The 20044-nt window shown below is 45.8% G+C and overlaps 1 protein-coding gene and 1 long non-coding RNA gene across 2 annotated transcripts; one reads left to right on the forward strand and one right to left on the reverse strand.

Annotated features, from left to right (window-relative positions):
• Window positions 1-550: 550 nt before the first annotated feature.
• On the forward strand, window positions 551-19679 carry LOC129380428 (uncharacterized). Its single transcript, XM_055061305.2, has 2 exons — window positions 551-1900; window positions 16528-19679. Exons 1-2 carry the CDS (start codon window positions 1871-1873, stop codon window positions 18745-18747), a joined length of 2250 nt encoding a protein of 749 aa, XP_054917280.1. The 5' UTR covers window positions 551-1870; the 3' UTR covers window positions 18748-19679.
• LOC140215560 (uncharacterized) lies at window positions 9616-16957 on the reverse strand. Its single transcript, XR_011892450.1, has 2 exons — window positions 16869-16957; window positions 9616-9793 (listed from the first exon to the last, which is right to left on the reverse strand). It is a non-coding gene; the product is annotated as an uncharacterized lncRNA (long non-coding RNA).
• Window positions 19680-20044: the final 365 nt, after the last annotated feature.

Here is a 20044-nt window from a genome sequence, read left to right on the forward strand (position 1 = left end):
TTAGCTGCAAATGTAATCGTGGCGACGTCCCCTTTTTGTGTAAAGTCATTCACGAAATTATTCAATGCACTGATCTATTAGGTTCTTTTTGCGATGGTTTCCGCATAAGACTATCATGGAACACAGGCCCTTCCACGTTCCTGCCTCTTTCAGCAGACACTCACCACTCGACAGAAGGCAAAGTCTTCACAACAGTCACTTTGTCCACCTCGATGACCTTCAAAACGTGTTGTCGGCTTTCTGTTACGCGCTTCACAATTTCTCTTGGGCCTTTCTTCTAGCTTCATTCCTCTCCTGTGCTCTCATGGTTTCTCTTTCCTTCCATATATCTATGTCACCTCATAAAATGCACACTTTTATAGCCATCGAGTGGTGTTTAAGCACCGTTGTCCATTGTGGCACCTTATGTGCATGTTTTTATTTCGTCTCTATATAATGTGTTATTGCTGAATTTTCGTTTGCTATATGTACCCTCTTTATCCTGTTGTTTCCTTTTCATTCTATTTTTTATCCCAGCTCTCTTGGTAGCAGTTTTTTTAAAGCGAAGCCTGCTTTGCGAAGCGAGCTCCCGGACATTTTTGACTATGGCTGCTGGCTGGGGGCTTCTGCCTTTCCGAATAACTCGTTTAAAAAATGAATTTAACTGCGTGTCCGATGGTGCGTGGCATCGAACCTCGGTCTTCGAACACAGCAGCCCGACGCTCTAACCGTTGGGCCACAATCGTTCTTTTTCTTCTTTTTTTTTTTGTTCGCGATGATGATGATCATTTTGATAGTATGGCACATACTGACTACGGGGAATTGGCCAAGAAGTGGGCGATACCTTTAAAATAAATAAGAAAAACAATATGAACAAATGCAAGGTCATGTAACAGAATGGTCACATTGTGTATAGCACGGATGCGCGAGAGCACATGCGTGCGTGACCGCTGCCTTTAAAGGCCAAAGATGCAGGGATTAAATTGGGCAAGTTTACAGCATTTCACTGACGGTTTCGCGAAACGCTCGCTTCACCTAGATTCCAACATGTGCGGTAGATCTGCGTAATTTTTCCTCTTCTTTATTTCTATGTGTGCCAATATTCCGACTCCGGTTGTTTTGGCGCACAAAATTAAGGTTGATCAGTAATTATGATTAGCTTTATTATTATTAATATTGTCCTTCAAACTTACAAACTCTGCGGGAAAGAAAGAACGATCAAGGAACGCCACAGGCCCCCGGCTGAAAAAAAAAAGATAATAAACAAACAAAAAAATAAATAAAAAACGTCTTGTAAACTTGCGTGTGCGTGCGCATGCACGAGCATCTTGCGCAGTGCTATCTCCTCTGTTGAACCCTGAGACAAATGTTAAGGGCAGCCCAACGCGTTGAGGGAGGGGATAACGCGAACAGAAGCAGTAAACATTTTTGTCATTGCTATCCCGCTCTTTATGACTTGGCGCTATCGGGGAACATTACACACGAGAGAGACACCGAGGCCCTTTGGCATTGCGCTGCTACGTCATTAGCCGTCCTTCCCACCCATCCGAGGTTGCATCGGAAAACGTAGGCGAAATTAGCGCCTACCATTCGCGAGCGCGTTTCTGATTCTTTGGTGTCCCCCACATAGATGACGTTCGCAAGCACTGCGCACTTTGTGCGATTGAAAACAGCTCTGCGCTGCAGCAGCGTCGCTGTCGTCGTCGAAGAGTATTTATATCCCCATTCCGCGTTCCGCATACACGACCCTTACACGTGGCGGTGTCGGCTTCGAGTGTCCCGAAATTGCGACGTGCTTCCACGCTAAGCCTCGTTCGAGATAGCCCTGCTGCTGAGTTGTCTCACGTGCCGGCTGTGGCGCCGCCGCGCCGCAACGAATTCGGGGACTGCCATGCCGGACCCTGCGAGGCCATCTTCCGAAGTGAGTGCAGTGAACTTTCTGGCCGCTGATTGTGTAACATTGTGCAGCGCTCTGCATTGCACGGCTGCTGTAGCGACGGCCTCTGCGAATTCGTTGTCTGATATCCTCGTTGGAATAACTTTTGACGCGATAATTAGCGGGCGATTTCGAAGGGCATTGAAATATTTCCACACGGATTTTCTTTGTGTTGCTCATAAGGACTTGACGCAGTTAGCGTTGGAGCATGCGATAAAGCGCGCAGTTAAGCATCCGAGACAGTTTCAGGGGGAAACAGAAACGCCGTGTAACAGGGAAAATGTGATAGGACAGTAAGGACACCTTTATTCTAGTTCTACTGCGCAGAATACCACGCTCTCAAAATCGGGTGGTAATTATACTCAAATGCTCAGAATCGTGATGCATGCGTCAAGGCTTGTGCATCTCGTAGGTGCATGCTATAGGGACGAAAATTTTGCGCCTAAATAAGCGTGCTAGCGGTGTTTCGCGCATAAGAGGCTTTGTTCTACAAGTTCCAAAGGCACATTCTCAAGCAGAAAGATCGCAGTGACCGAGCTAAATCGATGGCGCTTTCCAACATTTCACCACCGTTCCGGAAGGAAGAAATCCCAACTTTCATTCGATGTATACTCTTGCAGGGCCAGCCTGCCTGACCGGTACCATAGTCGCACCAAAGCAGAGGCAACTGCTAAAGCGCGCCGCTGTCTAAGACCACGCACCAAATACGGTTTACCGTATGTGCTTGTGAAAGCTCACAAGCGCTAACAGCGGTTTAAGCACGCGCCCTCGGCAGTAGGTCAGAAGTCAGCCCTGATTAGAGCAATGTGTTCGCACCACTGTCATTCGCACGCGTCCAGCGGCGAGCGTTACACAAATTCGGCTTTGCAGCGCTCCACGCTCATTAACCGGCGATGGCCGTGAACACGAGAACGTTGTCATGCGAAGCCGCAAATCCCGTAACTTACCTGCGCTTTTTCGCGCGCACAGACTGAACACAATTCGACCCACTAAGCTAGCTTAGTGGCTGTGGCGTTTCTCTGCTGAGCTCGAGGTCATGGGTTCGATCCTGATCACGGCGGGTACATTTCCAAGGGGGCGAACTGCAAAACACGTCCGTGTACCTAGATTTCCGTGCACGTTGAAGAACCCAAGGTAGTCAAAATTTATCCGGCGTCTCCCACTTCGGCGTGCCTCATAATCAGATCGTGGTTTCTGCACGTAAAACCACATAGTTTAGTTATTTGTTTAATGCTGACGTGGCAGTGTACAGCGTCCCCCATGTTTATTATCGTTCGAACGTCGGCCGCACGGCGTGTCAGCGCCTTATAACGGCGCGAAGAGGCAAGATCGGCAATAGTACGCGTAACGATTATTTGATTATAGTATAAGGCTACAGATTACAACAGGACTAGCTGTGGTTGACATTATAAAATTTTTTCGTGAGGGATGCGTCGGGCTGCATTTCACAATGGGAAAAATTTCTGGCGACAGCCGCAGAGATTTCTAGATTTGCCTATAAATTTTGCACCGCGACATGCGTGCTGGCGCTACCAGCCACGATATGTTAATTAGGCCTTTGCTATTGTTTTGATCCAACCATTCCAAGGTCGTAAAGAACGTTTTCTTGCCTGCGTTCTGTTTTCTCAAAATCGTGACCACAGTATGACAATCGGCTTCCAGGAGCAATTATCTAGGCTATATACTGCGGTCTACCCAAGCTGCTGCCTGTGTAAACTCGTGAGGTGGGTAAAACAGAAGGCACAAAAAGTAAGAGGGCGTCGCCATGAAAGGAAGCGGATTGTCCCTTCCATGCATACACAAGTTGTCGTGTAATTTGAAGAATATTGCAGTGTTGACAGCGTTTTCTTCACCTGTTGTCTAGGATTTATAATCTTATTCGAACCATGCAATATATAAGCTGAGGAAAGTGGCGTGAGCGGATGTGGCGTCAGCGATACGCATTCATTTCTCCCACGCAAAGTTGGTGTTGTATACCAGCTGCCGTCATTTTCTGGCGAAACGTACGTCGGTCAGAGGGGCAGATGCGTTAACGTGAGATTAAAGAAGCACAAGTATGCCCTGACGTTACTCACTTAGCGGACCATTGCAAGAAGTGCGGTTGTACTCTTCTCTTGGCTCACATTCTCGCCCACAATCATAATCAACTTAACCGTGAGACAAGATGTATAGGATGTCTCCCAGCTCTACAAAGAAGTTTGATGTCGTTTTCAAGAAATTAGTAGTTGCTTTTATGCATTGTTCTTTTATCAATGTAGTAAAATGTGGCATTAGCAGCAATATATGATGCTAGAGCGGTAAGTGAGGGATGAACAGTGCTAAATGGTCAAGCATGATGTACGCTGAACGTGCTACAAAAACTAAAAAGAGCCTGAGAACATTGTGTGCATAAGTTCCAGGTCTCCTGTTTGCCTGATATTCTTTCACGTACAATATGGAAATTGCCAATTTCTCACATAAAAGCAGTTTTAGGGGAGTATATTATCAAGTGACTGCAATCAGTCTTTCAATAGCAGATAACTGACCAAACCACAGCGGAGCACCTCCGTTTCAATTTAAATGCGTACCGCCCACCGTGCTTTCTTCGGCAGTTATCGAATGTCTGGAACACACGGCAGAATGGTGGGCAAAAAGTATACTGACAGAGCTACATTACAAAGTTGGAAACCAAAGTAGACAAAAGTGCGTAAAGCGATGTGACACGACGCATTCTGCTGTTTAGGAAGATAAACTTGATTAATCCCATTGTGCCACTCGCGATAAGAGCGACACGTCACGAAGAACTCTGATCAGCCCCTGCACGTTAGTCTGTTAGGCGTCAGTCTCGGAAACAAGGAGCACAATGAATACGCGACTTCTGATGCAGTGTTCTTTCTTTCCTTCTGCCTTGGGTAACGCGCATAGTTCATAGGCGAGATATGTCCTACGATGCAAACAGGTGCTACCGTGAAAAAAAATAAAAAAATAAAATATGGGGTTTTACGTGCCAAAACCACTTTCTGATTATGAAGCACGCTGTAGTGGAGAACTCCGGAAATTTCGACTACCTGGGGTTCTTTAACGTGCACCTAAATCTAAATACACGGGGCGAATTGTAAAAACACCCGTGTCCCGTACACTGGGGGCACGTACAACATCCCGTGGTGGTTAAAATTATTCCGGAGTCTCCTGCACTAATTTATTTATTATTTATTTCAAGAAACCCCTAAAGGCCCTCACAACGAGGGTATTACATAGGGGGGTGACAAAAATTCAACAAACATATAGTAAAGCGTATTCAAGGAATAGGCAACAAGAATAAAAAAAAAAAAGTAAAACAGCAGCACTTAATTAGACATAATGAAAAAACGCAACATAATAAAGAGAACACAAGAATACATACATATATATCTACATATATATATATTAAACATATATGCAAAATCAAACAAAACTAGAAGGAAAGCTACTCATCGCATTCATTCTTTAGAAGCTCATGAAATTTAGACGTATTCATTTCAGTTGCGATTGAAGCAGGCAGCTGGTTCCACTCAATTATTGTTTTGGGTATGAATGATTTCGCAAAAGATGAAGTGCGGCAAATGATGCGTTTGATCTTGAAAGGATGGTCACGGCGTGGAAAGACCGCCGATGGTGATTGAAAGAAATCATCATGAAGCAAGGGATGATGGTAAATTTTGTGAAAAAGTGTTAAGCGAGCAAGTTTGCGACGATGGGAAAGGTTATCAAGACCAGCACGAGCCTTTAACACTGTGACGCTAGTGAAACGTGAGTAATCAGAAAAAATGAAACGAGCAGCACGGTTCTGCAGGGATTCGATGTTATCTATGAGGTAGGCTTGATCCGGGTCCCATATGGCTGAAGCGTACTCGATTTTAGGTCGGATTAGGGTGGTATAAGCAAGTTTACGCACAGGCGCCGGAGCATGTCGAAGGTTACGTTTTAAGAGGCCAAGAGAACGGTTAGCAGCTGCTAGAATCAGATCAATGTGATAATTCCAGGTTAAGTCGGACTGAAGGTGAACTCCTAAATATTTGTAAGTAGAAGCTGTCTCAACTGTTACGTGATTAATAGTGTATGCTGTTGGGATGCGGGAAGAGTTTCTTGTAAAGGAGACCAGCTTTGTTTTAGAGTGGTTTAGGATCATTAGCCACGATGAACACCAAGTGTTAATTGAATCGAGGTCAGTTTGTAAAAATTGGTCAGTTTCACATTTAATGGCTCGGTACACAACACAGTCGTCCGCGAACAGTCTAATTTGGGAAGACACACAAGTGGGTAAATCATTAATAAATATTAGAAAGAGCAGGGGACCAAGCACGCTCCCCTGGGGTACACCGGATGTGACTTGAGCCATTGAAGAGTTAGAACCATTAACAGCTGTGAACTGAACGCGAGATGAGAGGAAGTCTTTAATCCATGCTAAAACCTGGGGGTGAACATTGAGATGCGATAACTTGAATAGTAGTCTATGGTGGGGGACCCGATCAAAGGCCTTAGAAAAATCGAGAAACAAAGCGTCGACTTGAAACCCGGCGTCTACTAAAGTAAATAAGTCGTTAGTGAACCCAGCAAGCTGAGTGTCGCAAGAAAATCCCTTGCGAAAACCGTGCTGATATTTAAATATGATGTTGTGATCTTCAAGATAATTAATGATATGGGTGTGTATGACATGTTCAAGGAGCTTTGAGAAGGTGCAAGTCAATGAAATGGGTCTATAGTTTAGGGGATCAGAGCGGCTGCCAGATTTGAAAATTGGCATTACTTTAGCTACTCGCCAGTCATGAGGGATGCAGCCAGATGATAAAGACTGAGAAAAAAGTGCCGATAGGACTTGAAAACAACTCTGAGATATATTTCGAAGTATTTTGTAGTTAAAGCCAAGCGGGTCCGTGCTAGTAGTATCTTTAAGGTTTTTTAATAAAGAAAGAATACCATCATCACTTATGACTATAGAGGGCATGGAATAATCGTGAAGTGAGCTGAGTGCTAGAGAAGGGGTAATGATTTCATGAGTGAAAACAGACGAAAAAGCGTTGTTAAAGAGTTGAGCACAATGGGCATCGTCCAGCTGATCACCATTAGAATTTGTTAAGGATGAATCCGGACGTGAATGTGGGTTAATTACGTTCCAAAACCTTTGGGGATTATTAAATAGCATAGTGGGTAAGACGTCACTGTAAAATTGGCGCCGGGTGGCTTTCAGCATTCTTTGATAATCCTTGTCGCTTTTCCTGTAGGTTTCCCACGTAGTTAATAGGTTGTTATCTGCCTGCCTATACAAACGCTTTTTCTTTTTATTGGCTCTTCGCAGCCGCTCATTGAACCAAGGCGCTCTTTTACTGCACCTAATTGAGATAACCGGTATGAATTTTGTAATGAGGTTAAGTAGGGTTGTTTTGAACAGCGTCCAGTTCTGTTCAATGGAGCGGAAAGTACATTCAGCTAAGAACCGCCCAGAAAAAGTGGTTAATTCGAGATTCATCTGGTCAAAATTAGCCCTGTTATAGCACCTGATCAGCTTTGAGGTAGTTTTTTTGTCAAGCATACGGTGATTGATGCACCCGGTAATGATGTCATGGTCAGAAAGACCACCAAGGTGAAATATTTTAGAAACAGCATCGGGATTATTGGTTAGAATCAGGTCGAGAATGTTGGCAGTGGTACCTGCGGATCGCGTGGGCTTTGTAATGAGCTGAGTTAGGTGAAAATCTAGACAAGACTGCAGAAAGGCGTGCGCATCTTTATCACTTGATGAGACAGATAGAGTGTCCCAATTGATACTGGGGAAATTAAAGTCACCAAAGAAAATTAGGACGGAATTAGGAAAACGCGTACACACATCAGTCAGTAGGCGACAAAATTCGTCAGCAAACCCATCGTGCAGGTCGGGTGGACGGTACAACACACCGGCAATAATATTTGTAGAAATGCACTTTATAGATATGAATATACATTCCAGAAAAGAGGAAACAACTGGTACTGTAATCAGTTCTTGCTTCGTCGCAATAAGGACGCCACCTCCTCTCCTGTCCTTTCTGTCACATCGAAAAATATTGAAACCTGATTCGCATGTCAGGATGTTATCGTCGGCAATATAATCGTTCAGCCACGTTTCCGTCAATGCTAATATAGAGGCCCCAGTGGAGTCGATAAGGGAGGAGAGGGCAACACTTTTCGCCGTAACGCTTCTGATGTTAGTGTATAGGAAACACATCTTATCTAAACACTTCGGTCCCGACAATGATGGTGTTGCACGATTGGAAGCATCATGATGACTTTGATAGTGTCATTCGGTAGAAGACTCGGACACACGCACAGCCCGATTGCCAGTAGTATCCCAGAGATAAACATCATTGTTCACACGAAGTTTATTGAACGAAAGACGAATGCGGTCCCCCTCCCTCCTTATCGTTTTCGAAAACTGCCACAGTCCACGGCGTTTCAGACGAACTGCCTCAGAGTAATCGCGTGATATACTTAAATTGGTGTTCTTTAGTTTGTAGCCAAGACTAAGGACAGATTCTACTTCTTTTTCATTATAAAATTTTGCAATGATGGGTCGCTTCTTGTCTGTCGAAAAACGTCCTAAGCGGTGAGCTCTGGCAATGGAGGTAACAGCAATGCCAAGCTTTTGAGAGCAAAATTCCCTCACATGCCGCTCTGAGTTTTCATGCGTGCCTCATGATCAAATCGGGGTTTTGGCACGTAAAGCCCTAGTATTCAATTTTACCCTTCAGATTGCTGAAGCATTCTTCATTTAATAAAAGAAAATAAGACATTCACCCAATCGTAGCAATTGCTACAAAGGAAACTCGTATGGATTTCTCGAAAGAAAGGCCTCGCAGATGAAGAAAAATTCGTCCTGGTCCGGGACTTGAACCCGGGACCACCACTTTTCCGGGGCAGCCGCTCTACCATCTGAGCTAACCAGGTGGCTAGCAGATGGGAGGGCGGAGTCGAATTTGTCTACAACTCGTAGCAAAGACAAGACTTTGACTTAATAAGTCTGCGGAAACCCTCAAGGTGGTGAGAAGTAATTAAGGAAAAATGAAAAATCCACCCAATCGTAGCACTTGCTACAGCAACTTCGCCCTGCCATCTGCTAGCCGCCTGGTTAGCTCAGATGGTAGAGCGGCTGCCCCGGAAATGCGGTGGTCCCGGCTTCGAGTCCCAGGCCAGGACAAATTTTTCTTCAACTGCGTGGCTTTTCTCTCGAGGAACTCGTATGAATTTCCTTGGTAGCAATTGCTACGATTGGGTGGATGTCTCATTTTTCCTTAATTACTTCTCTCCACCTTGCGTGTTTCCACCGAACTATTACGTCAATATTTTTGTGAACTTAAATTGCGCTAGGGACGAGACACCGAGGTAGATGAACACAGGATGAACACCAACTAGCCTCCCAACACTCCCATATTACGTCAAGCAATCTTCTTTTCCCAGGTCCGGTGGCATGTGCGTTGCAAGGCCGTCTGTAGTACTGGAGGTAGTTAGAAATGGATTATTTAGCCGCTAGTCCTTAAACTTTTACACTTGTTTGTGTCATGGTATATATTTGCCTGACAATCAACTACAGTTGCTAGTCTGCGCTCGTGTCGTGTTTCTTTCTCCTCTCTTGTGTTTTCGCGAGATTTTTCGTCAGTATGGAATACGAACTCGCCCAGCATTCAGTACATTCATAACACATGCATCGTGCGTGACTTGAAAAGTGTTTTATGTGCTTGATCATTTACAGTGTTGATGATGTACCCACTCTTCCCTGTACACAGTATATTGTTGGTTTGTGGTCTGCTGCTCTACCCACCCGAAATGCAGCACGAAGATTAGGCCCAGTCTGTAGTCGAGTCTCCTTTTGCCTCTCTTCGGCGGCATTTCCTGAAACGTCCGAATAAAAATGAAATGAGAATATCGTAATTTTGTAAACTGCAATTAGTAATACACTAACGCAGATAAAGTTTAGTTATCGTGCGCTTCGCGCTCTGAAATATACCACTAATATGCGAGTAAGACATTTGAAAAACCCTCGCAGATTTCGCAAGAAGTTTACATATGCTGCAAAATTAATGTTCCAAGTTTGTGCGCTTTGTCGGCGACGTCTGTCTTGTGTGCAGAGTTACGAATTTTGTAAACTTCGTGCTTCAGTTTTTTTTTATACGCAGCAATTGTCAGGAATAATTTTAAAAAATCCAGGCTCTAAATCAAAATTTTGCTTCGCACAGTCACTAGAATTTACATTTGTTTCGTAAGTTAGTGCAACGAATACGGTTGGTTGGCCGTCTCAAAAATCCACCGACGATTACGATACTCCCTAATGCGAAATTTGAGCCCAGCTCTATACGTGTTTTCCTTTCGCAATATATTGGCTGGCGCGGACAATCAGCTATCTCGTGCGGCACATTGCAAACGGAGTGAAGTGTGGCACGACTGCCTCGCAAATCGGCAGATCGCGAGAGGCAGCGAGTGAGTGACGCGTGGGCGCGATTCGCAGCAGCCGCCATAGACAATCCTCCGCTAATGCAGCGCTTTGTTTCCATATATGGTACCGTTGGCGCCATCGGTGAACAGACGACGCGCGCAACTTTGGCGCCATCTCGTAGCCATCATCGCCGCGGAGCCAGTCTTGCGCGGCACTACGCTTTTCTTCTCGCGCTTTTGTCGTAACATCCTCCTCCGCTTTCCTCCTCGCGCTCTCTTCGCTATCGCCGTCTTTCATCGCCCGCTGCGCTCCGCGTTCGCTCCTTCATCCTTCGCTGTGCTCATTCGCTCGGTTACGCCGAGGACGCCGATGCCCACGCTCGCCGGGTGCTTTAGAGCTGCGCTCTAAAAAGCATTTGTGCTTTTTGCGTGCGTTTGAATAGGGAAATCGGAGTTGGCCCCGAGCTAAAGCTTCCTCTTAAGATCGTGGCTGAGGCCCTACAGTCGCATTGATTTACTCGGCGTGATGTTTTGCGGCTGAGCGACGAAATATTGTCATGGAACGCGACGGCTGCGGGTTAAAGAAAGGCAGACGCACACACAAAAAAAATACATAACTCACTCATGCGTCTATTCATGCATTTTCTTCAACAGATAGCACTGGATGGCTACCTGGGCTAAAAGCTGTATAGACAGCATAACGTTCGTTTTTATCAAAATACTGAAATTTATGAAATTAACAGTTAAAAAAAATATACAGTAATTGGGGAGTGCCATAATACGCGAACACAAAGCGGGAGCGAAGATTTCCTACCTTCCTTTTCTCTCCAGAGCGGGAGCGAGCGAAAGAAAATTCAGCTTTTCCAGCCGTAGCATGCAAGACAAAGGCAATTCCCTTAGGCGACGTCACCAGAACGCCTTTTGCACCGCAACAATCGTTGCGCACGAGACCAATAGTTTACAATAGACACCTAAGCATCACCCGTTTGGCTGTTGGGGCATCCTAATGAACTAAATTATTTGTTAAGTAATATTATTATCATCATCATCACTTCATCTTAAATTTATGTCCACTGCAGGACGAAGGCCTCTCCCAGCGATCGCACTTTGCACAGTCCTTAACTTGTTCTCGAGCTTCTTCGTTAAACCTCCAAGTTTCTGCTTCATATGTTAGCACCGGTAGAATGCACTGATTGTGCACATTTCTTTTCAATGACGCTGGTAAGCTTCCAGGCAGGATTTGGTAATGCCTGCTGTATGCACTCCAACCCATTTTTATGCTTCTGTAAATTTCCTTCTCATGATCAGGGTCACCTGTGCGTATTCAGTTTTAGTGTGTCCCGTATTCCGGTAAACACAAGCCGACTGGGCGTTTTACCGGATAAGTGTAGGTGAAAGTTCGAACGTCCTGCACGGTGCTGCCACCTGGTGGTGCAGAGTTCAACCAGACAAACCTCATCTGAAAATAACTGAGACGCGGAATGTAGCAATAATGAAACATAGATCACTCAAGGGCCCAAATAATTATGAGGTGCAAGAGGGCGGAGCTTTAGGCCAGTTGGTCCGACGTGTTTAAAAAGGAAAAGAACCGCGACTTGAAAGACGTGACTCCTTCGTCACGTCCCGTCGGAAGGCGCGGTTCTTTTCCTCTTTAATTATGGGGTGATGCGTGGAATCTGAAAAGGAGTAATTCTGCCAGCGCTGACGTTTGCAGATTCCATTCTGTGCTTCAAATCGGATATGTTGTCAAATCGGCAGGCCGGTTGACTTTGGGAGCCCGCGGCAAAACCATAAATGAGGCAGTGCACACTGACATGTGTTGGGCCCCTTTTGACGAAGCGCAGAGCAAAATTAGTTGAAGACCCAGGAACACGGTCCAAAATAAATTAGCGGCTAAAGTGCACAAGTATTTGTACCTGAAAAGCGTATACACAGAATGGAAGAAGAGATCAAGAAAGTTGGCGACCAAGTACAGGGTAATTGCAAGTGTAAATAGGCAACCAGGATAAAGAAAGTGGGAGAAACAGAGGCAGCGAATTGGACGCAAAGAATGCAGACAAAAAGACCTTGGAAATTTACGAGAATGGGAAGAAATTAGAATGGAAAATCCGTACCATAACACAATGGGCAGTGCCTTGCTATTTGAGGCTCGAGCTCATTGCATAAGGACAAAAAGATACCGGAGCAAATATTCGCAAGAAGATGAGGCATGTGTATGCTGCAGCAAAAATCGCCAGACCAGTCAGCACATCCTAATGGGATGCGAAGGGATTCACCCAGTGAGTCCCTGAGGTAACGTTCACCTTCCAGAAGCGTTTGGATTTAGAGTGCACGGAAGCATCAACCGGTCAGCAGTCGAGATACGCAAGAGACGTTTAGAGTATTGGTGGGAAAAATACGAGGACACCTAAGCACTTACGAGTTGTGAATGCGAAATCGGTAATGTCCACTTAAGCACCGCTGAGCGGTTTATGAATTCGAGTTATGAATTCGAGTTATGAATTCATCGTGGGCAGGCGCGCGCGTTGAGACGCTTGGCCAATTCCTCTTAGCACAAGGCTGGTGCACTTCGATCCGTGACGTCATACTACCTTGCCCGACTGCCATAGAATCTAATGGGGACGTTCCCGAGTAAGCCGCGGCGATTTTGGCGTCACCGCTTCCGTCACGCCGGGCTTGACAATGGAATTTCGAGCCAAGCAGCATGTCATAAAACAGAGTGCACAGGCCTGCTATCTAGGAAGCGTTGCTTTAACCCAGTGGGTAAGACACTCGGCTTCTGAGCATGAGGTCGTAGGTTCAAAAGATTACTTTCTTTATAGCGATTACCAAGGCGAAGTTATAACGCGGGCCAGAGCTTTCGCGGACAAGAAACGCGCGGATAACCCAGGCTTCCGAAAGCGAGGGTGACGTGGCGTCGCGGTGATGCGCCCTCTCCCTGCACGTAACACCTGGCGCGCCAGCGCGGCAGCAAGCGGTTCCCTTTCAGAGACTTATATGGGCTAGTTGGTTGCTGTTTGTTGGAACATTTTCCATCAGGGTTCCCTTTCACCCGCTCTGCTCCGTCGAGGCGCGGACGTGACATGGCGTCGCAGCCAATCGCAATTTAGGTGCCATTTCATGGCTACAGAGGCCGGCTCTTCTTACTCAATGGGCCATTTGATGCTTTCGCATCAAAAAGCAAGGAAGAAAGGGATACAACCGGAGCCATTACAGACATAGGTAGGGATACAAGGTATCTAGAGAAGTTTTTAAGGAAAAAAATAGAAAACAATATGGAGAAATGCTAGAATGAAAAGCATGTCGAGTATAACAGATTAAATCAAGCAGGCTAGGTGAGCTATTTGTCACCGCCCTGTTTCAAAGGCGATACTAATAAATCGTCATAGAGTTAATATTGCTGTAATCAAGTGTATTCTATTTCGCTGATGGTGTAAGTTTTCGACAGCAGCGTAATCGTGTTGCTGCCAAAACTTTACACCAGCAGCAAAGTAACATACTTTGTTACTGCAATATTTGCTGTCTAGTTGAGGTCTGCGTCACCAGGTGACTGCATCGCGCAGGCCGTTACCGTTTGCACCTCCGCTCATGCGGTAAGACGTCCAGTCCGCTTGTGTTTAGAAGGAGAGGAGAGTAGTTATACAAGGAGCCTCTGTATGCTATTCATCACTACACTCTTAGGCAAAGTTACACCTTTTGGCTTGCCCCTTCTGCCACACAACAATAATCGTTATCTCCCTTGAGGCGTTTCCTTTCTTTAACGCTGCGAGCCCGGTACTTTCCAGTAACGAACGGCACGCGTATTATCAGCATACACTCTAAAAACAGTTTGCACCCTTTGGGGTGTATATTTGTCCCACAACAATAATCATCTGCCTTCCTTGCGTTTCCTTTCTTGAAAACTTGGCGCTCGCTACTTTCCTGTCGAGAATGCTGCGTCACACTGATAACGCGCATGCCGTTCGTGACTGGGAAGTACCGGGCTCGCAGCGTTAAAGAAAGGAAACGCGGGCAAGACAGATGACGATTGTTGTTGTGGGACAAATATACACCCCAAAGGGTGCAACTGTTTTTAGAGTGTAGAACAGTTTACACCCTTTGGAGTGCCCCTTCTGATAACGCGCGTGCCGTTCGTTACTGGAAAGTTCGGGGCTCGCAGCGTTAAAGAAAGGAAACGCATCAAGGCAGATAACGATTATCGTTGTGTAGCAGAAGGGGCAAGCCAAAGGGTGTAACTTTGCCTAACAGTTTACACTCTTAAAACTGTTGCGCCCTTTGGGGTGTATATTTGCCTCAACGATAATCGTCATCGGTCTTGTCCGCATTTCCTTTCTTTAAAGCTGCGAGCCCGGTAGTTCCAAGTCACGAACTGCATGCGCGTTATAAGCACGACAGAGCATTCTTTAAAGGAAAGTAGCGAGCGCAGCGTATTCAAGACAGGAAACGCAAGCAAGACAGATGACGATTATCGTTGTGTGGCAAGATACGACCCAAAGGATGTAGATTTGTTTGAGTGTACTTCCAGTGAAGATTGCGTGGCTGCTCCGGGAAATCTAAATGCAGGCATAGAATTAGTATGCTGTTTTTACTATGTCATAGAAATTGCTGATGACATTCCCTGCATACATCTTGCCCTGTCCTATGCCAAGTTTTCTCCTCACTGATCTCGTGCTGCGGCCATTTTTTACTGCTTCCTCAATTTTTCTGACGTTACAATTTCGCATATGGCCAACTTTCTTTTTATCAGCTTGGACAGTTGAGTCTGATCTCTCGAGTTTCATGCTTTGTCGTGTCTTCATTAGGTCATTTGTAACTTGGGATAGCTCACCTGCTGGCTTCCTTGGTACCTTACCTCCCACTTCAATGATACATGAAGTAATCATGACTGCGCTGCTTGTATCAGAGGCACCAGAACATGTTTACTTTGGTTTATATACGGGTAACATAGCTGACATTGTATACGCGACCACCAACTTCAAGAAATGTTGAGGTTTACGATTTGACTTTAATTTCAATTATGAGGTTAAAGTGCGGTCTCCTAAACGTACTTCAACCTCAGTGGAACAGGTTCCGTGAGCTCCTTAAATCTAATTAGAGGCTGAGGTGAAGTATTTTGAGGTCGTTTGCCCACCTCTGCTACCGAGTCAGCTGGGTATCGCAAGAAATGAGTTGGCAGTCGGATTAGTTACTGCAGCGAACGAATAGCTGCTGTGATTCCCGTTGCATTCAGCTTAGCTGACGCCAAGAATGTACTACACGCCATGCATTACAAACTCTGCAAGGAACTGTGGTTTGATGAAAAGGCAGTCTTCACTCCTGTACGGAGTTGACTCGCTCCTTATGCGGTTCTCACCGAACCAAAAGATTGATCACACGTTTGACACTTTCCTCATTTATCTACGTTTAGACGTAACGTCTCGAGGGTGTAGTTTCTGTGCCAACCTCAACGCTTACATAGCGCGTATTATCATCGAATACCCTCAATTTTACCAACAGCGGGCTCTCCCGCGTGAGCGTTGTCAAAATCCTTAGACGCCCTCTCACAGTGAGCAAAGTGCTGGGACCGAGGTCAGACCCTGATAAACGAAGTGCCCGTCACAATTTTTCAGTGGCACTAGCCTGGCACTAACCTTTTCAGCGGCACTAACCGTTGGCGAACGTCTATGTTTGGCATTAGCTGATTCGTTTGTTCTGCACTGTTCAGGCGCTCTAGAAGCTTTGGTCGACACATGTCCTTAGTGTGAGCACCAGGCAACAGCCGGTGATAATTTTCAATACTGTATGAATGATTAAGAAGCACATCACGACCTTGCAATGTAGATGAACCCACCGCTTATCACTAATCTACTCTTTAGCTGTTCTATAACCATTGCCTTAGCGTTGCTTTTCCGGGTCAAACTGGGTTTAATTTCCTCGTTTACATACGTTTTTTTTTCTTCTCGTTTATTTATTTAACGTTCTCCCTCTACCTTCTCCTTGCCTTTAGTTAACGAACATTATGCTCTCATACCGGGCACTTGAATCGAAAAACAGAAAAATCGAGATTATATTATATAGGCTTATACGTGTGCTTTAGTATGTTTTCAATGTTAGTGCAAGTGCTTAACAGCCATATTCAAGTGACGTTTGCGCAACACGAGTGGCAACAAATCCCACCAACAATGCAAATTATGGATTTTTTGTTCTCGATTCAGGTCCAGAGCAGGATTACCAACGTTGCTTCGCTCGAGTTCAGCCAGCTCCTACATAAGACAGACGCCAGCGTGTTCGAGTCTGCCGAACGCGTTCTGCAGATCTTCCAACTCGCCGACCAGCGTTTCCGTGGAAACGACTCCTTACCTCCCCTTACGGCCCCATGCAACGGTGATGGCGAGCGTACTCGGTGTTGGGCACTCAACTACCAGCGACGGTGGAACCAGCTATTGAACGATGGCGGCGTCGAATTGTTAGAGCTTGCCGAGAACGCACTCTCCTGCAACACCATAGCAAACGTTCCCGAAGAACTTCGAACATCTGAAGACATACAGATACTCACCTTGTGCTTGTGGTTACTCCGCCAGCACCAATGTGTACGTGCCGTGACCATGACCGCGTGCGTCGTAAGGCCGCAACACTCTGCAATTTTCTGGAAGCTTCTTCAGCTGAGCAAGCGTGCTACATCGGTCGAGCTCCGAAATGCCGAGCATAATGTAGAGAGCCTATCTATTCGCAGCGTGTTCCGGGACGGCGCGGAGCAACTAAGCGAGCTCGTACTAGCTGATTTCTCCTTGTCCGAGTCAGATGCGAGTGACCTGGTAGCCCTCTTGGAACGCAACAGGAGTCTCGGCAAACTAGTCCTGATAAATCTGAACGTTGACGCACAGTCACTGCACTCGATTGTCGCCAGTATCAAAGATCACGATCAACTCAACGAGGTGGAACTGACAGAACGTCGAAAGTCGACCGCAAGTAACACAGTTTCTCAGTTGCTTGAGGCACGCATCACGAAACTGCACTTGAATGTAGACTGCAACTGGGAAGCAGCTTTGCATGCCCTCGCCACGAAAGTAACGCCCGCTGAACTCAAGATAACCTCGCGCTCCACGTTCCATTCCGCTCTGAGTCCCCTGGCGCGCGCAGTGGCCACTAGCGAAACGCTTAAATGCCTCGAGCTTATCCTGGACGCATCATGCGCAGTAGCCAACGAAAATTACCCCGACTGGGAAGACCTTGCAGACATTATCGTTCAATGCCGTGCGCTTCGCACGCTTAGAATAAATGTGCCTTCTTTGGTAGATGTGTCACCGGCGGCCATGTCAGACGCAATTGCCAGGAATTGGTCGCTGCAAGAACTTCACTTCAGTGGTTGTGCGATTCCTTGCCACAGCGCGCTGGTGTTATTAGATGGGCTGTCCCGCAACTCGACACTACAGCTACTGGGCATCATGAATATAGAGGGCGTTGATGCGGAGTATGAGCACTTGCTACGGTTCTTGATCAAGAACTCTTTGTGCCACAGGGTTTCGGTTCGTTACGAGGATTGTCAAGCTGAGTTGTTGGTGAAAGCCATAACAATCGACGGAATGCAATTCCGCAATTTTAAATTCTCTAGCAGGTATGCTCCGGAAGCGAAAGCTGTGTTTGAGGCTCTTCCTTTCCTCAAGGATACTCTGACTACCCTGTCCATCGATAGTAATGAAGAAATATGTGACACGGGCGCCGAGTCCCTAGCCAAACTTTTCAGTGACAGCCTGATTCTAGAGAATGTCGAGCTCAAATTTCCCTCAACTCCCGACACTTCACTGGTTTTGCTTCAAGGTCTTGCACAATCTCGCTCCATCACGTCCCTCACCTTGGTCGGCTGGGCGATCGGTGGGGATGACGATGCAGTTCCACTTGCTTTTGAAGACTTGCTCCGCGTCAATTCGAGCATCGTGGAATTGATTCTTGTGCAAGGCGATTCGGGAGACCTTGACATTCTCCGGAAGCACCTTGCGATAGGTTTGGTCGAAAATCATAGCATCGCAGAGCTGCAAATCTTGTACGGTCGCGACGTTCTCGTGTTCCAGGACACAGCTATTATGCAATCGCTCCGCGTGAACCGCACGATGGCGTTGCTTGCAGCGAAGTTGCTTTTAGGTGCGAGGCTTAGCAGAGGGGCTGTGCATTCTCTAGAGCGAGTACTATCGTGTGATTCCATGATGTCAATTTTACGATCTCGTATGAAATCAAGCAGTGACGTCGTCAATGAGAAACTCGCAGAAGTGCTGTCTAGAATCCAAAGCGAACTTTTCAAGGTGGTGTGTTTGAATAAGCAACGCACATGTCCCTCCCCGCGTCGTGATCATAAAAGCCAGCACTACGAACTCAGAAATGTTCTTCTCAGTGAGATTGGCAAATACTTAAACCTTTCTGACGTTCCTTTAAGACTGTGATAGTCCAAATTCGGCTGCGCGTTGTGTACATGAGTTCTAAATTTTACTTAGCGTTACCTAATTAGTTTTATACATCGTTCCCAAAACGTATCTTTTATTTCCTGTAGTCAACAATTTTCTTGCGCATAATCAGTGTCAAATGCTTCATTGATTCTGTCTGATTATCCTGCCGTATCTTACCGTATGGAGATAAAAGGGCAGGCTGCAGTTCTGCTATTCTATTAGTTATTAATTTTAAAACACCAAGGAATACTGTCATTACTCAGAATTAACCCTCTAAAACGCGATGGGAACTGCATCTGCGCGCCACACCGAAACCTCGGATTGGAACTTTCTATTGAGTTTTAGGCTATATATAATTTGTTTTACCTCGTCACTCTTTCTCGTTACGGTTATAGTATACTTAAAACCACATTCACAAAACCTTGAAATCTGATCGCTATAGCTGATTATCGTTGCAACTGGAATGATCCCAAAACTTGCTCAAGAGGGTTTGTAGAATCCTGGATCGGCCAGAGTATTGCAAGAGTAATCCTTGAAGAAAATTTAGTCGAACAGCTATGTTCTCAGCCAAAACACTCCACCATGGGGGGGGGGGGGGGTAACTGCATGCCAGTAATCAGCGTAGAAACAAAACCTTGATTTAGAGCGTAAATAATAAAAGAAATATATTAGGCTATGTTCAATCCTACAAACATTCAAAATGCGCGTTTCTGTGGCAGACAGACAGACCTTGGCATCGCGCCCAGGCACCCGTCAGGTAAGCTGACGGTGCCGATCATTTAGAGTGTGAAATCGCACTGCAAATCACGAAGCGCCCATGGGTTGCGAAAACTTTTCGGCGCATGCGCAAGTTTCTTGGTCTTCTTTCTTCGCTGTGCGATGTGTATATACGTATATATGCTATGTTAATAAATGCGTTGGAAACAACCGCTCTGCGTCACTTATTTCTGCGTTTCTCCCTCGTACCTATCACGCGCTGTGATTGCGCTGTGGCTCACCATACCATCTATAGCTCGTATTTACGTTTTCGTCAAGACCTCAGCCCATGTGCTTCAACCAATGTTAATTTCGTATTTTATGTCGCCCCAAACAGGGGGCTCTGAAGTCAGCTGTTTCAAACGCCGAATGAGTGTTCGATTCAATGTGCAAATAACATATCTGCAGTTTATTCGTGCTAACGCAAAAACATTGCTTTTACTGATATGGCTGATCAATAAACATTGACGCGTGTACTTGTTTATCTTTATCGGGTGACCACGTTTCACCGCCTAACAAATGTTATCGCACAGCACAG

The sequence above is a fragment of the Dermacentor andersoni genome, chromosome 1 (genome assembly GCF_023375885.2).
Source record: "Dermacentor andersoni chromosome 1, qqDerAnde1_hic_scaffold, whole genome shotgun sequence".
NCBI classification, from domain to species: domain Eukaryota; kingdom Metazoa; phylum Arthropoda; class Arachnida; order Ixodida; family Ixodidae; genus Dermacentor; species Dermacentor andersoni.

What these genes read in the sequence shown, in the direction of transcription:
- LOC129380428 (XM_055061305.2), top strand. Translation starts at nt 1,871, where the DNA reads ATGCCGGACCCTGCGAGGCCATCTTCCGAA. An exon ending in CTGCGAGGCCATCTTCCGAA is followed by an intron (nt 1,901 to 16,527) that starts GTGAGTGCAGTG and finishes TTCTCGATTCAG; the next exon opens with GTCCAGAGCAGGATTACCAA.